At 40.7% G+C, this 17,794-nt stretch overlaps 1 protein-coding gene across 1 annotated transcript in view; it reads left to right on the top strand.

Annotated features, from left to right (window-relative positions):
- Positions 1-17,794, top strand: part of IMPG2 (interphotoreceptor matrix proteoglycan 2) — a 56,899-nt gene that overhangs the window by 13,537 nt on the left and 25,568 nt on the right. Inside the window, exons 4-7 of the mRNA XM_064521489.1 lie at positions 7,283-7,314; positions 7,429-7,452; positions 16,610-16,659; positions 17,128-17,219. Coding sequence (XP_064377559.1) covers positions 7,283-7,314; positions 7,429-7,452; positions 16,610-16,659; positions 17,128-17,219 — 198 coding nt within the window. The remainder of the gene's footprint in view (positions 1-7,282; positions 7,315-7,428; positions 7,453-16,609; positions 16,660-17,127; positions 17,220-17,794) is intronic.

Raw genomic sequence — 17,794 nt, 5'->3', positions numbered from 1 at the left:
AAGAGTGTTGTCTTTAATAGGTACGTTCCTGACAAATAAAGGAGGTCTAGGCCCCTTGTCTGAAAAGGCAGCCTGACATGAGGCAGGCTGTGATGTGTGTGACACATCTGTGGTGTGTGACAGACTCCCTGCTGCAAACCGTGTGTGGAGAGCCCTTCAGCTCGAACGACTCTTTGGAGCAGGAGGTTCTGAGCTGCATTTCTATTTCTGTCAAGGATGCGTGGCAGAAGTACCTACTCTGTGCTTTACGCTGTTGTAGTTTGCCATGTCTGTACGCTGTAGCCTTACTGAAATGAATGGAGCTATAAACATAAGACTTCATCTTATCAAGACAATTGGTGACTTTCTCACCATAAGGAGTTGCAGAGCTTAAAACTAGAGTGTGAACATGAGGGGGGGGGGGGGGGGGAAAATTGCTGAAGATCTGAATTGCGTGTGATCTCTATTTCAGTTGAAACAAGTTTATTTTAACTTAAAGAAAAGGAGCATTAAGCTAAACTAAATAAGCCTATCTCAATATGAAGATGTCTGTTCAGGAGTTTTTGCCAATTTTAAAATTAAGTGTTTAATACAAAGTTAAGTACTTAACTTTGTACACATTTAAAGTATAATAAATCTTTCAAAAGTGAAAAACAATTTTCTCTGGTTAAAAGGCTGTCTTAACATGGCTGGTGGCGTATGCGTCTTACTTAAAGTTAGCTTCTGTATTTTTGCAAGCTGTGGATGTAATTGCATGAAACTTGTGAGAAATCTTAAATATAGGATCCCATAGAATCAGTAAAGTTCTGCTGGTATGGATGTGCTGACGTTTTTCCTCTGCTTTTTACATGGACTCTTGTGCTAGTAGTGTGCACTGAGGATGCAAGTACTAGCAGTTGCAGATAATGGAGAGAGGGGTTTTTTTCTGAGCTTGCATGTTAGTCTTCACAGGTGGATGCTGCCGAAGTCTGCTTCTGTGGTATCTCATGGTACTGTTGTCCTTGGAAGATTTTGCAAAAAGATGGAGACAAACAAAATCCACATGGACTTTATGTACACAGTGAATGTTTCATTGAGATGATGTGTAGTGGGAGTTCATTGTTTTGCAATTTATTAAACAAAATCTGGAGGATTCTGATTTATAGGACGGTGCATCTAATTCTCACTCCTGCTTTACCTTTTGGGTATAGCCATTTAACATTACAGTGTAGTCAGATAAAGTGCTCTATATTTGATTTATTCAAATGGATTATGTGTAATTTAGATTTCCTTTTTTCTGTAGGTGGGTATATTCCCTTCAGCACTGCAGTAGTCCAGGAAAAGACCGTTAATCCTATTTGCTTTCAGCACAACTGGTAAAAGGTGACAGTGGTATGGGCTCATTTGATGGCAGACCAGTCTGTCTTCAGAGGGTTTGACTGATGTTGCCAATGTATGAATGTCACATGTCTGTCAGGTGCCTTTTTTGAAATATAAGCTTAGGCTCAGTTTAAATTTGAACCAAAAAACGATGGTGAGAATTCCTATTCCTTCCCTGGTCAGCCAGCTTCAAAAGGTCTGGTGGCATGTTTTTTAATAGATCAGAGCGTGGATTTAATTGCTAACTCTAAGACTGAGTTGCTCTTTCTCACGTTTGCACATGCACGAGATGGTTTTCAAAGTGTGAACCTCTTTAAAGCAGCTCTGCGAGTCAAGTCCAACCAGATGCAGGTATTACGACTCTGCTTTTAGGCACATCGTGAGTTGCTTGCTCATGTCTAATTTGATGGTATGAGTTGAGGCCCAACTCGGCCTGTGGGACTGAGCACACTTTCCAAAGCACCATGTACTAACCTGTTGCTCTTGCCACTTTCAGCAGCTACGCTAAGTTGCATGGCTAAGCGTTTGGCCTGCTTGTGGGAATTTTTTTTTCCCTCTCATTACAACATGTCCATTCATTTGCTCAGGGTCAGCCGTTGCCATTTGTTTTTTGCTTCCTTAGGCTTGATTCCACAAGGTGCTGAGCATTTCTCACCTAACAGTGAGGGCTGCCATCATTTCACAGCATGCATGGTACCTTGTAGGATGACACATGCGAATAACCCACACTCTCAGTTGTTTGAAAGAAAGAATCACTTCCATCTTGCACTGTACAAAAGCAGCATACATGGTTGGTAGTTGTTCAGTCTGTAAATTCCTGGTCTGGCCATTATATGCCTCATTAAATAACACTTGTTGCTAATCTTGCTCTGCTCTCCAGACTCTGTGAATCATCTGTGATTACTTTCAAATTTGGCTTAGAGCCTGCAGCTGATGAAAGTATTTCTGCTTCTTTCTGTTATATGCGGGGTATTACTGCTGTAGCATTGATTTGCCACCTCTTCATAGAGAAATTTCAGTGGACGACAACATTAAGTTCAATTTTCAGAAGTGCTGCATGGCATGAATTTTCCCTCTCCCTCAAAATGAGTTCAGTGTATATGAAAAGTAGGTAAGATTATTCAGTGGGATTTGCTCTCAATAAATAAGAGTTCAGCAAAATGATTGCTGTTCATGTTGATGTTGTTGAAGTGTGGAGACTGTTTCGAGCAATGTAAGGAAATGACACTTTATTAGCCTTCCTTCCTGGTTTTCTTTCTTACCTTTCCTCTAATCGCTGGTAGTCACTGTCACGCGCCTATGGATATCGCGATGCCTGCTCCAACGTGGGTTAGTTTATATAAAGAACAACGCTATTTCTCTCGCTATTGACAAACTTCTGTATTGGGTGTCAGCTGGAGCTCTGGTCCTTTTGTACACAACTGTAATACTTTTTTTTTTTTCTTTCCTTCAGGAAAAATATTGCTTGAGCTCTACGAGTCTGTCAAAGAGACCCGACTAGTTTGGTGAAGGCACACATAGCTAGGCTGGCTCTCTAGCCATCAGATGGCTTCTACCTGTAGTGGAGGTGGGCCTCAGAAGGCAGTGCTTTCATTATTCTGTAATTAGGCAAGGTACACGCCATACATTGTCTTGGAGAGTTGAGGCCTGCCTCTGTGGGGTTGCTTATAAGCATGTGTGTGTGTCTGTATGTATATATGCATGCTATATAATAATACTAAGTTTTCACCAGCTTCTTAAAGCAAACCACCTGCCAGATTTTCAGAAGGAGCTCCTTTGAGCCATTCTTTCAGGTTTCCCTCACCCATTTCTTATCCCCGCATTTACTGTTGTCCTATTGACTTTGGCTCTTTCTTTTTGCATTGGAAATGTGTTTTAGTTTCCACACCACACGTGTGCAGATAAATTAACCAAATCCTGTTGCTTCTCCAAATCTTGCCTTATCTCCCTTTCATCTGTTAAGTTCTTTCTGTGTTAATTCTCTCTGCTCACTCTCCTCCAGTTCCAGCCTAAATCTTCCTTTTCAGTCTCTCTTTGACTCTTGGTACTTCACAGAAACTTTCAGTAGTGAGCTCAGAGCCAATGCTTCATCCTCGTCTGAGTCTTTGCAGGTCTTGTTCTTTGCTTTCCCTGTTGTGTACCTCATTTCTGCATAGCACTGCCTACGGACACGAGCTGAGGAATCATTTCTGTGCTGCTGTGGAGCTGATTCCTTGTGGACAGACTGAACCCTTAGCTTGTCTCTGATGCTTTCCCATGGATCTCCAGCCTTCAGTTCAAACCCAGTGTGGCTAAAACAATCTCTCTTCCTCTAAGCCCTCCTCTTGCTCCCTGTAGACCACAGTGTCACCTTACTTTCCAGTCTGTCCCTCAGAGCACCATTCTCCATTCTGGCCTTTCCCTCCAGCTTTGGGTCCAGATATTGTCCTCTGCCTCCTCGAATCCGCCCACTCCAGGCCTAGGCCCTGCCTCTGTAAGAACTGTGCTGCTGCAACACAGAGGTGGGGAATCAGGGCAGGCAAAGAGGGAACTGTTTCTTGATATGACTTTCCTGTTGGAACTGATGTGTTTAGCTGTGTTAAATCAAACATACCTGATACAGTCCTATGCACATGGGATTAAATTAATATAAGATTATTTAAAATCTCCTTGACATTTCCTCCACCTTCTTCCCCTGTCTGGAATTATCTCCAAGAAAGATATTTTGTCATCTGAGTATAAAGATCATCTCTTAGGATCAGATGAGTATCCTACATGATTGCTTTTCTGCAGGTTTGTGTGCTGGCAGAAGCTCATGCATCCAGTCAGTACTATTTGTGATTCAGTGATTGCTGTAGTCTCTTTTTTAATGCTGTGGAGTTTTATTAATTTGCAATAATTTTGCATTATATAAAACTAACTGCAGTCTTGTGAAAAGGGGAAATACTAGTGCCAAGCACCAGCTTTTGAAAAGTTGGTATAATAATATTAGGAAAGTCTCACTTCAGCAGATTAAACTAATTTTATACAAAGCATCTGCAGAGGCAGCTTCACTGAGTGAAAGCCATCCCCTCTGGCTTTGGTGAGGTTACTATGCACAGCTATTTATAGATCACTTCAAGTATTCAGAGGGTAGAGATGTTAATTAATCCTTGCAGATCCTTGTGCAGTAGGTAGGAACATGTTTAAACTCCATCTTGCAAATGAAGGAACTGAGTCAGAGGGGTGAGTGATTTGGCAAAGGCTGTTCTGTACTAAATGAGGAACAGAGCCAAAATTAGAGTTCTAGAGCCCTTGGCTTTTAATTAGGGCAAAAAGGTGCCTGTTTGCCCTGAAATTCAGTATGTCAGCGCTTGTCCTCGCCCCAGACTGGAATGCAAAGTAGACATTTAAGGGAAATGAGAGCAGTCATACTACAAAGTATTGCAGACTGTATCAGCTTAGCAATGGGATGATGCTTCGTTTTCACATCCTCAGCTGAAACAAACATTCAGCATTACAAAACAAACCTTATTTCTCAAACAAAACTGCCATTGAATCTAGTGGGATATTATCTGTCTGAGAAAGAACGGTGAAGTCAGGTCATTTAAACAGTCATTTAAAGCATAAATTCCTTTAAAACCACTTTAATTTGCAAAAGTCTTGATTTATAGTGAAAGATAATATTCTGTCTGGAATTAGGTGAATTAAGGAGTAATCCAGCTACCACTTGCAGAGGCTGTCATTCAAAGCCCATCATGCATTAGGCTTTGCAGGTTTACTATAAAATTGGATGAGAGCTGAGTAATTTGATAGGCTTTTTAAAATGTAGACATGGAGACAGCATGTGTTACGTTTGTATTTCTAGAGCCCGGCCATTGAAGTAGTAATATGGCATCTCAGTTTTGGTTGGTTCTTAATCCTTACAATTTATAGGAATACAAGATTTAGCCATAGCAAGACGTAGTGGGTAAGTCCTGGGCCTTGGGCTCAGAAAGCTGGGTGCCACCAGCTCCCCAGGGCTGACCTGTGGCACAGCCCTGGCTGGGACACCTCCATCTCCTCGCTTTGTAAAGTGGGTGTGATTATACCGGCTGCTGCCGCCAGCGGCCTTTGGGGCCTCGTGAGTAAAGGTGCTGGGTACTGGCTAGCAGCAGCGTTAAAAAGATGTACGGAGCTCCTGATAACCAGGTTTGTTTTAATAGCACCTACAAACCGTTACGACTAAATACAGAAGAAGGCCTCTTTTCTCATAAGCAAATAGCGCTTACCAAAAGGGTTACTTATTGAATATAAATCTCTGAAAGCTCAGAGAGGGGGAATCAGTCTCTGAATTCCCTGCAGCTCACAGTGCTTTGAAGCTGAGTACAGGCACTGTATAGAGCAATGCAACAACCCCTTAGTGAAGTTTCCAATACAGTTTTATTGACCCTGAGTTAAACATGCCACTGTTAGACTACCTGTTCATGCTGGTTTCTTTGTTTGTCACTTAAAACTGGTTTCGCTGTGTCTGGGTTCTTCATACTAAAGTATCTCCAAATACTTCATTTGATGGACTTGTACATTTAAGATTGGCCAAAGAACATACAGAAAAGTGAAGTGATCAAAGTCAGCGTTTCACCAGCCTGATGTCCAGGCTGCCGTTCTAGCACTTCTTCTCCAGTTGTGATCACACTTACTGCCCACTGATGTCCTGGAAAGAAGAGAAAGTTAAAGACATTGCCGTGGTTCCTAATCAATAGAAGACTAAACCCCTGCGCCTCCTTAGAAACACAGGCTAAAAGAAAAGTGCTTGGAAAGTCTCTTTTACCTTTCTCACTCCTATTTCACAATAAGAATTAGCAGGGGAGTTTGGAGTGTTAGTCCATAGGTCATTAAACACAGATAGATATTTTGCAGAGGAGTTTTCACAGTGGAAATACTGTGCGTTAAGTTCATTGTAATTTGACTTCAGAGTAGGCGTTTAAGTTGACCCACTTCAGGTTGTGTTTTTACTGAAAAATATATCTGCATTGATTGCGCAAAGGAAGCCAACCCAATAAACGAACCCCCAAACCCTTTTCCAAAAAAACAGAGGAAAACCAAAACTTTGTTTCTGGACAACACTCTTCCATAAATAATTTATATTCTGCCTATGTTGGTGTAGCACCAGGAGGTAGTGCTATTCCTCAACAGCTATCAGTATGCTACAAACTGCTCAGGATTTCTTCCACTTCTTCTGAAGTTCCCCTCGGAAATTCTTGCAACTCCTCTCTAGAACCAGTTTCACTAATATTATGAAGATTTTGATTAAGATCTGGAAAACACTGACGTGTGTAGCCCTGCCTTAGCCTTCATACACTAATAAATGAAAAAAATCTTTCCTGTCACTTTTGTAACCCAAACAAAGTCATCAAATTAATCCTACTATATGATTTAAGCTGTAACTGTATTTTAAAAAAAGATGGCTTTAAATCTGCTGACATATAGCAGAAGAAATGCCGCATTTCTGAAGACCTCTTACCAAAAAGGATCTTACTGTTAGCCTGCGCTCAGATAAGAGAGGCTGAATCTGTTTGCTGTATTCTGGCTCCATTTTTGATGTGTTTGGTATATTTCCTTTAGATCCACACAAGAAGAAAGCTAAAAAGCTCTAAGCCTAAACTTACTATATAGCACTATACACTATATTTGCAATGTTGGGTGCTCAACGGAGCATTTGCTGTCAATGCAGAAATGTAGAGCATCTTCTGACAAACCTACTGTTCTTTACAATGTCTGTGGCTGAGTTTCTAAAACCACCAGTTGTATTTGGGAAATGTAGGGTGTGTTCTGTTTTCACCAAGGGCTTTGCTAGTAGATTTTGAACTTAGCAAATATATGAACAAAGAAAAAACAATTATTTTGGCAAAGGGGAGGGAAGAAAGCGGTATAAAGTGCATTTCAGTTCCTTCCATCTTATGTTTCTCAAATGTATTTAGGATTTGTTCATTTGTTTATTTTTCAGAAACTGTCCTATACAAAGGAAGCGATGGGTGGGTGAGTATCTGCATTTGCCTTGCATTTTATTATGTCTGATGATAACAGCAAGGCTGAGTTGTGACACTTTGTAACACCTTCTCTCTCTTTCTTTTTTCTCCCCTCTCTGGTCAGCTCCTGCACCGAATGGTCATGTGGGTAAGTCATTTTCCCTTTTTAAAGACTCTTGATCAGTGCTTTCTCCAGCTCTTGCTGCTGCTAGAGTTGATTTTTGCACTGAAGATTTTGTTTTTAATAACAGAGGTAAAAAACAAAAATCACCTTGGTGCAAAGGGGCCTATAGAAAGGGATGCAGTGTGATGAAGAAATCTCGTGTTTCTTGTGTGTGAACCTCTGGCAGGTTGTCCCAGCATCCTTGGCATGCTGAAAATATCTTGACTGATTGGTAGAAAGCTTCTTTTGCTTAAGTCTGTCATTTCCTTGTTTTCAGTCGAGCATAGATGCAAACTATTTACCTGAAGAAGTTTAGTGGGGGAGAGCTATTCTGGGCAAAAGAGGTGTCCACAGTGACTTGTGTTAGTATTCTGGTTATTCTGTGAGCCTTTCCCAAAGACTTACAGGTCAGGCTTGGACATCATCACCAAAAGCAGAAAAGTGGAATGTTTATAAAAATGCTTTTTCAAAAAACTTGAGAGATCTGCTCTAAAAACATTGTTACAAGGGCATCAGCTGCAGGGGCTCCTCACATTTTTAACAAGGGAATCAAACTGAAAACTAGTCTGAACTGTGATTCCTTTTACCAAAGCAGACCTGAACTTGAATCAGTATTTTCATGTCTTTGCTGAACTAGAAGCAAAACCAGTTAACATCATATTACTCCATTCCCAAGCAGAAATTAATCTAAACTGTTGTTTTTAGAGCAATTTAAACCCAAACAACTTAGTCTTGAACTCATCTGAAAAATTGGCTGATTCAATTCCCTGCTTTACAGGCCATATAAAGCCATGATATATATGAGTAATTCCCTTACTGGGAAGAGGAGTCACTTAACAGACTTTAAAAATAAAATAAAATAAAAAGCCCCAACGACAAATTAATTATTCTGATAATAATTTAATAACCACAATATTATATGTTAAAAATAATAGCCTGAGAAGGTAATGGCTGACTAGATCCCTTGGAGGTTGGTTTATATTTCTGCCACTGAGCTGAACTTTTCTCTGATGTGAGCACTCCCCTAAGCCCACAGGTAAATTGGGGAGGGTGAATCTCTTCAGCTGCCTTCCCATAACATTGGCCAAAGTTTTATATGTTCTTGCTTTTAAAGAGAAAATCACAGAAAAAGAAATCTTGTCCTTGTAAACTTCATGGGCCTGACTTTTTTTCCTCATCAGCATCAGTTGTTCTCTAGACTGGCTCTTGACGTGAATGGAACTACATCTTATTTATCAGCAAATGTGAATTCAGAGATGCAGTTTGTCTGTTTGAATGTTGCAAGCTTTGAAAAAAATCATCTTTCTGAAGAAGTTTGAGTTTGAAAAATCTAAGGTATCCCTCAGTGTGATTGTTCAGGAAAACTGCTAAATGTAGAGATACAAGATACGAATTATATACTCATACAAAAAACATCTTATCTAGTGTTTTGTGGCAGGTGTTAAGGGGGCTCTAGTAGACAATTGGCAAGCTTAACTTAACTCAGTTTGCTGCATGGCTATATTGTATCTCTCTTAAAATACAATGCTTTTATCCCACTATATGGTACTTCAGGTTGTTCATAGCTTTAAAAGGGGATCTCTGTTATCACAGTCAGTTTAAACTTCAGCTTTACTGTATCTCTTCTTTTCCCCTATATATTGCTGTTTGATTGGTGGTTGGAAATGATTGTGTCTTATAGCATAGAGAGTGTGATATAGGACTAAAGCAGTGAGATAGAAAGAGATTTGCTCTGGATAACAGAGCATCAGGAAGAAATACACATAATTTACTCCAGCAATATTAAGAAAACCTCTATTCTAAGGGCAGTTCTGCATACCTGTGCACTACAAGGGGGACACAGTTTGAGATGTGAAGTTTGTAAGTCAAGCTTATATAAAAATAAAGCCAAGATTGGCTGCCATGGGTAGAGACTATGTATTCTGGCTTGCTTTTTAGTTGCATGGGTTCTGACTTCAATCTGCAGTTTTGTACGAGGAGAGAGGTAAATATACCATGTGGCGTGAAGAATATCTCCAGAGCTATATGGAATGTGTCTTTGCTGCAATAATATACTAGACCTGCCAATACACATCAGAGTAAAATGAAGACCTCTTTAAAATTTTCTGTAATAAATCAGAGTAGGTACCTGACCCAGGATTGCCCTGTGCTTAAGGCACAGCATGGGAAATCCAGCTGCCCACCCCTCCAGTACAGGAGCAACACGGTTCTGCCGTTTCCCGGGCAGTGCTCTGGTCGCCAGCCCGCTGCCTTTCCTGCAGCAGCTCTCGCTGAGGCCAGGGCTGACCCGCGTGTGCTGAGAGAGCGAGACCGGTCCTACAGAAGCGTATGTCGGGCAGGGCAGCGATGCACGCAAGGCTGTCTACCACCAAGCTGCGGGTCTGTGTCAGAACAGAGCACTGACCTACTCATCTCTCAGCACTGTCCTTTCTTGCCCTCAGCCCTGAGACTGCCCTCAGCACCAGCTTCGGGCATCTAAATGAGATGCCCTGGAGGGCTGGGGAAGGACAGGCCTTCTCCAGAGGATGCCTTGGAGCAGGGGTGTAAAAAGGATGCTTTGATGCCCTCTGGTGAACACCAGTTTCTCTGGCTCCTGTGCAGAAGCAGTTACTTCAGTTCTGGGGCCTGGCACTCGGTATCTTTCCCAGTCTGTTTTCTCACAGCTACGAGCATAGGAACTTTTGCAATTGGCTCCTCTTCTCTTCTAGAGCATAGGCCTGGTACAAGAAACTAGGAGTGTTTTCTTTTTACGAGCTTTGACCAATCTTTTTTTCTATGAAACAACTAGGGCATCAGTTTCTTAATTCAGGGCTGATCTGGAAGTGAAGACAGACCTTTGATGTCTGTTGGTCATTTTAACAACAGTACCCTTCTAGGATAAAACAGAATTGAAAGCTGTAAACAGCTGTAGAATTGAAGCTGTGAGCTAAATCATATAAGACACCTCAGATAATCCTACCTAGATGTCAATACTGTGTCTCCACCTAGGTGGAAAAAGCTGGTTTCAACTAGTTAAACACTAGGATGGTTTTAGCGTAGCCTGCAGAGAGGTGGCTTGCACTTGTGTAATTTACGTCCCAGAATAACTCACAATCTGGCATTACTGACAATTACGTAACAGCAGGATGAAAGTTGTTCCAGTAAGACCAGTGCTTGCATTCACGTAGGTTAAATGCTCAGCCCTGGCCTTTTATGGACTTGAGGGATTAGGCAAGTACCACTTAGGAGAGGAGCTCACCAAAAGGAAAAGTAATATATGGGACACAATACAGATGTCTATACAGCAGCCTAGTAGAAGTTGTGGTATTTTGTCTGGGTCAGAAGTGTGCATTATATCAGCTAAAGGCTTTTAATCATTTCTTTATTCAATAGGCCCTTACGATTTTTCATAATGAAGCTTGCTCTATTAACATTGGAGTATGTCCCATGACAGTGGGGCAATGTCCTTTCTAATTTCCGGTGGGGTCAAAGACCACGTCTTGAGAATCAACTGAAGGAAAAGGAGTAGCACAAAAATGCTGCAGGGTAAAACTGTAGTTTTTATATCATAACCTTGCTTGAATGCTGTCTGCTCAATAACATATTGAAGAAAACATAAGGAGTGAGATAGTTGTGAAGGGCGAGTATAATAATGCATTGCTTTTGCATTTTCTCTGAAGTGGCTCTTAATGTCAAATAAAATGAATTAAGAAACAAAAGCAATTGTCCTTTCTGAGTGGCAGTTTCTGGTTCTGGACTCACTGAAATCAGTTGCAGTAAACCGTGTCTGTAGCTCCTCTGTTCTGCGTGTCTCTGTTCTCTGCTGTCAGACGCATTGGCAAATTTAGGATCTGTATTTCATCAGTGATGGCAGCAATGGTTGATGGTGTATCAACTCAAATTTTGTACCTCTTATCTAAATGTGCCGCATGAAAGACAAGAGTCTGCATCCTCCACGGTAGGATCATCTCAACCCTTCGGTCACTTCTGCCTGCAGTGGAGTAGAAACATACCTGAGCTCCTTTATCATCTGCCATTGGACCTGGCAACAGTATTGATCTGGCTTCAGGTGTTTTTGAGCATCTGCACAGCTTTACCCCAAATGAAGATTTTCACACTGTTTCTTTTTAGCTGTGCATTTACTTCTGTGTTGCCTACTGTCAGGTTTGTCCTGCCCTGCTTTAATTAAAAACAAAAGAGGTCAATATTCAAGAAGTGACTGCATGAAAATTAAAATAAATGTAAGGACAATTTAAAAGGAAAAGAATCTGAATGCAAGGTCCAGTCCTGCATTTCTGTACTTGGATAAAAATACTATTGAAATTGCATATTCACTTAGTTCAAAAACCCATGATTAAAATGTTTAAAAAGAGCAAGTTCAGGTCATAAGAATGACTTTCCCTTCTTTGAGCAAAGTTCTTCAATATGAGCTTTGAAATAATATTTAAGAAAAAGAAATGCCTGACGTGGCAAATTAGCCTGTAGGACATTCAAATTGATAAATAAACTGATGGAACATCTGGAACCTGTACAATCTGAAGATGATACCTTTTTCCACCATGGAGTTGTTAAATCTTGAGCAAAAATACAGAGAAAAAATTATATTTTTATAAAATTTCATGGAAGAAAAAATAAATAGTATCACTGAGGCACTGTTTGACAGGTTGAGTGGTGTTTTTCCTCAATAACATGTCATGACTGCAGTTAAGCACTTATTTAGGCTCTTTAGTTGCGTGTCCTTAATGTGACTCTCTAAGTGCTTTGGTGGATTGGAACCTAAGTCATTTTTCTTTTTCTGTCATTGGAGTCATCTCTTCGTGACATGACTGATGTCACACAAAAGTACATATGGGATTTGAAAGAGAGGAATGTAGCGTGAGCTGTTTGCTGTACTAATATGTATAGGCTGTCCATAAGCACTGTTTGCTTCAGATCAACTTCTGAGACCCTTCTGGGTCTTGTTTACCTCTGCCTAGGCTTAAGTGTCTAAAAGACTGTGTGATCTGAAACCTGTTCTTTCTACCAAGGAAACACAGTGCAGTGTTGTTCATTCTGTTGCTTAGAAATCTGCTTGTACACATTGCTTCTTGCCTCTCCGTACACATGTGTATATTCTTATATTTTGCTTACTGCTCAGCCAGGGTGGTCCAGGGCTCCACTTATGCAGGCAGGACAACAGAAATTACATTTCTGTCATATGTATTTGTCTCAACTTCTCAAAAAGCTCTTGCTGGAATATTGTCCTCCACCCTAGAGCGTCTCAGCTGTGTGAGTATAAGTGAAGGTAAAGCCTGGCCTGTGGATTAATACTGGGGTTAAAAAAATAAGCAAGACCCCATATTTTCAACTCACTAACTAAAGTGAAATTTGAATTTGTTTGCCTTAAAAGCAATGTGTTCAGTCAGTCACTGTGAAATGAAGGCAGCGATGCATTGTCACATGCATTTTGAATGGTTTCCTTAGAAATATCTGGTATTATTGCTCCTGTTCTAGGAATTAATAAAATGGGCATTTGAAAAGTTATAATTGTAAGGGGAAGGAGAAGGCTACGGATGCAAAAAGAAAGTAAACTTCACAGTTCTGAGCCCCAATTTGGATGAAGCAATGAAGAAACGAAATTGCTGCATAAAATGGTTATAACACAGTTTCTTAAACCAGTATTTTTGTCCTCCTGAGAAGAAAGCGATAAACTTGACCAAGCTCAGTTCTTCATTGGTCTTGCTGGATTAAGTTGATTAAGGTTTTACTAGGCTTTGTTTAACTCTCTGGCTTTTAGTTTTCAGCCAGATGTGAGCCAGAATTTTGTAAGAAAATTGGTTAGGTCTTGGGAGCTTATATTAAAAAGAGTCTATTACCTGACCTTGGTAAGGAATTTGTCCAGGTAACACTTAAGGTGATCAGTTTGGTATGCTTTAAATGACAAAGGCCTTCTTCTTACCTTGCTTTTCAGCACTGTGGCAGTTGTCTCATACAAGACATTGGCCCAGTTTTGTTTGTGGTTTCCACTGCGTAGGAATCCCTGTACACAGAAGCTAATGTTGCTAACTGGAGAATGTCGGTAAGACCTACAGGCCTGCAGAGCATTTGGCCAGAGACAAAGCTTTCCCAAACAGTGCAAAGGTTCAAGAGCTGCTGCTGCTGTCACCTTCTCAACCCTAACTTTTTAATGCATGTATAGGTACTATAAGTGGCCTGATCTGGAGGGCTGAGCAAATGTCATTTAAATCAGTGAGAGAGCTCTGGGACCTTTAAAAGTTGGACATTTTTTCTTTGGTACCTGTACAAACAGTAATTTAATCTGTAAGCAGTAATTTAGGCCTCTAATGTTTAGAAACTGCTCCTCTTTTGAAAGCGTGGTTTATACCATAGCATTTCTTGCTTTTCTTGTCTACTTTGAGGATTATTTCCTTCAAAAACTCAAGCAGCTTAGTTAAAATTGATCTTGTGGTACACTGGTAAACAAAACACAAATTTAGATGCTCATTTCAGTTGCTCACAGATAGGGCACCTCAAAAAAGTCTAAATGGCTAAGTTACTGAGCACATCGCAGAGAGCTGGCAAGTATGACACAGGATCTGTGGGAGACCTGTCCCTTCACAGACAGCATCTGGAAGCCCAGAGGAGTACCTGAAAGCCTCTTGAACTGTACTAGAGGCCACCTATGCATCAGTAGCTGAATCAAGTCCTGTGAATTGAGTTGAGCTCAGAACCTAATTTCTTTTGCCATAGTAAGTCATTTTTCACTCTGTCCCCTTCTATATAAAACAGTGTTGGTACAAGGCTTAGTTAATGTTTATGTAAGGGCTTTGAACACTTCAGATGAACAGAATATTACAAATCCTGTAACAAAGTTGTTCACTGCATGTTCATCTTGCTTTCATTGGCTTTTTATTCTGTGACCTTGGTTACATTAGCGGTTTGTAATAAGTGAATTCTCAGATTCTGTTTCACCTCTCCTGAAAAGTTAGTATCATATGTGCTTCCTGTGAACATACCATTATTAAATATGATACACTTAACTGCTTTAGTTACTGAGTACTTTAGTTTACTGCCTTAAATTGGTAAGACTCTGCCATAGATGTAATCTAATGCCTGTCAAAACTAGTAAGAGTAATACATCTTTAGAGCTAAGTAAATTTAACTGGAAAATGTCACTTGACCAATTAATAATTAAGAAATAGCTTTGATTTCCATTTTGAGGTGAGAAACAAATAGGGAAGCTAAATCTCTATGAAATATAATCAGCATTCTTAAGAATCTAAATCCCTGTACTGATATTTTTAGCAGAAAGGAATGGATAGTTTTGAATGAGTTATTTGTGACTATCCTCTGCCATTGCCATCACAGGTATATTGTAAGGGTGAGGTGGGGCACCGCCTGGACTCCCAGCAGGGACGGATACACAAACACAAGGCATACAATGGTCGATATGGAGCATTTATTACCTCTGCGTCTGAATGGAGGTTCCCCAGCATTTTGCCGGTCGAGGCAATAATGGAGCGGGGGATCCCTGGCACCGCTGAGCGTCGGTCCAGGGTGAGGAACCCCAGGGGGACACTAGATGAAGTTTTTATGTACCATACACATGCGCACTAAGCCTGTTGAGCTCACTGTTATTCTCGATTCAAAGCCCAGGTGCAGCGCCACCCTGGCACAGGCTCAACTACGTGACTATGGGTCAACATGCCCTGTTGATGCTCCTTTTCCCACGGAATGGTCTGGCTAAGCTTCCATCGCCTATCTCCTCGACGTTCTTCCGCACTTTCCCATACATATATCTTGTCTGAATTATACTAGTAACTTGCTTTCCAGTTCCTGGAAATCTGGCCAAGACTTACTGAGATTGTAAAAGATGCAGCAGAGATACTTAAAAATTTTTGACATTATGTTCTTTAAAACCCTTGGATTATGACAGATGGATTTGGGCCTCTATCCATGTTAGGAACAAAGGCATTTGATGTTTACTATAATCGTTACCTTTGCTACTTGTGAGCTGTTCCTAGTGACTCCTTTCCTTAAGGTCTCGGAAATGTCTCTAGTTTGTGTTTCCTCCCAACTCTTCCTCTCTAGAGACGAATGAAAATGACCAGCTTAACAAATGACTGTCCTGACTGCCATCATCCCTGGTGGGTTTGGATTTCAGTGAATTTAATCTAATTGTCGGAGGACTGTTTTGGCTGATGCCTGAAAGCTGTGTGACCCCTCCCTCCCCCAAGTGATAATCTCTTTAAACAGTTCATGATATTTCAGTAGTCATTAATTATCGTGATAATATTTGCTGTGCTTATAGCAAGTGACAGTTGTTACCTTGCCCTGTGCTGCTTGAAAGCAGGTAACAGTGTCCACGAGATGGAAGCAGACACAAGTAACTGTACGTTTCAGGGCTCGCACAGAGCTCAGAGGTTTTAGCTGTACATGAATGTACTGTTTAAATTGTTGAATCAGTATTTTCTGCTTTGTTCATATGGATGTTATATATTTTATTTTTTATTAAAATTTTATAATAGTAATGTAGCTCTCCCCTTGGCAACTTAACATTCCCTAAACTTACTCCGGTTTGGCATAGTTAAACATTACGCACAGGACTAGCCTATGCCTCCTGGGAAAGATGGGTGAAACGCTTCTTGGGTTAAATAGAAAATTCAGCAGACTCATCTTCAAGTCTGTGTTTATTGGCAAGTGCAAGCCTTGAGAGGCACGGGGACAAAGAGTTTGAGACACGTTAACTCACTGGAACTATCATATGTTTTATCTTAGCCTTGTGCCCAGGTATCGTAGCATATAACTTTGGATGCGTTTATCTGCCTGGCATAGGAGCCCTTTGCTCTAGGAGTGACACAGAGTCTGATTATACATCCTGATGGAGACAGAGTATCCATCACCTTTGGTGAGAGCTTTGCTTGAGAGCAGACTGCAGGGTCAGTAATCAAGTATGCCAATCGAAAGTCAAACCTGGCAAGACTAGGTTTTATAACTTCTATAATTTTATATAACTTTTTTTATAAAGTTATAAGCAAAGTAGTACCATGATGAATTTATTCTGCAAATGTGCTTTTGGCATGGCAGTAGAACCACACGTAAACCAAAAACTAAAACATGTATATCACCACGTCCAACTTCAATTTCCGATTTATTTATTTATGTATTTATTTTTATTTAACAGTACTGGGACTCCAACTCCAGCTTCAACTACTGATGTTACCACATTGAGAGGTCAGTTCCCATCCAACTGCTCTGCAGGCTGACTCTGAATTAATAGCAAATTGCGAAATATGATGGCTTGCGCTTTTGAGATTTTTTTTCCACCTCCAAGTAATCCCGGTTGTGATTTGGAGATCAGGTTTTGGGCTGACGTTATTAGCTTATCAAATGCATCACAAAAATCCTACTAAATAAACTAGTTCTATGCACATTTTTTACTGAACTCGCTTTATGTTCCCCAAAATACAACACCTGCTTAGACAGAACATTAGCATTTGTTTCTGATTAGTGTGTTTGATACTTTTCCTCTGGCTCTTCAGGTGATGTTTGTGTTTCAGTTGCTTTTCCTATGTTGTTTCTGTCTTGATGGTGAGACCAGGAATCAAGTGGCATTGTTAGTTAGCTTACACTTGCTGAACTGCTTATGTATCTAAATGTGTGTGTGCAGATTAAAAAAATACTGCTCTCTTTCAAACTCAGATGCAGCTGCCAACGTTCCTCCCCCTCAAGGAGTCTCCATTGAGAGTCCTTTGGGCAGTACTGTCCGTGAGATCCAAGATGCAGACACTGCTGTGAGTGGCTTTTTCCTTTGATTCAGCATTCTGTTGCCTCTCCTAAATAATATCATTTATGGACACTTGCATTTCCTTGTACTTAAAGGGGTTGCTAGCATAGCGTATTAACACAGATTAGGATTTCTTAAAACCTGGGCATGACCTTTAGAGAGTTTTAAAATAATTGCCTGGGTAGGTATTCTTTCATTTGCAGTGGCTTTGCAGTATAGCTGCCCCCTCCCCCTGCCCCCAAAGAGAGATAACGGATCAGTTGAGCTACCAAGTAAAGATTTTGCTAGTGATTCAGGACAAGACAGTGAATGCCTAAGGCTTTTTGAAAGCTCAAAGAAGAATGTGGAGCATTATTCCTGTGAAAACACAATAAGCTTTAAATTGCTGTAGTAACGTTGCAAGGGTCCACGTGGCACAATTGCCAAGGACAGCGGAGAGGTGGCCTGGATTGCCCTGAAGGTTCCTTCCAGTTCTCTGCTCCTTTTCCCCTGCCAACATGTATGGATTTTTATTTTTGGCCTTACAATCACCCTCACCATGCTATCTAAAGCAAAACTCTCTGCACAGGGAGGCCTATAGCA

The sequence above is a fragment of the Dromaius novaehollandiae genome, chromosome 1 (genome assembly GCF_036370855.1).
Source record: "Dromaius novaehollandiae isolate bDroNov1 chromosome 1, bDroNov1.hap1, whole genome shotgun sequence".
Taxonomy (NCBI): domain Eukaryota; kingdom Metazoa; phylum Chordata; class Aves; order Casuariiformes; family Dromaiidae; genus Dromaius; species Dromaius novaehollandiae.
Note: the sequence above shows the minus strand (reverse complement) of the source record. Positions and strands in the feature narration are given on the sequence as shown.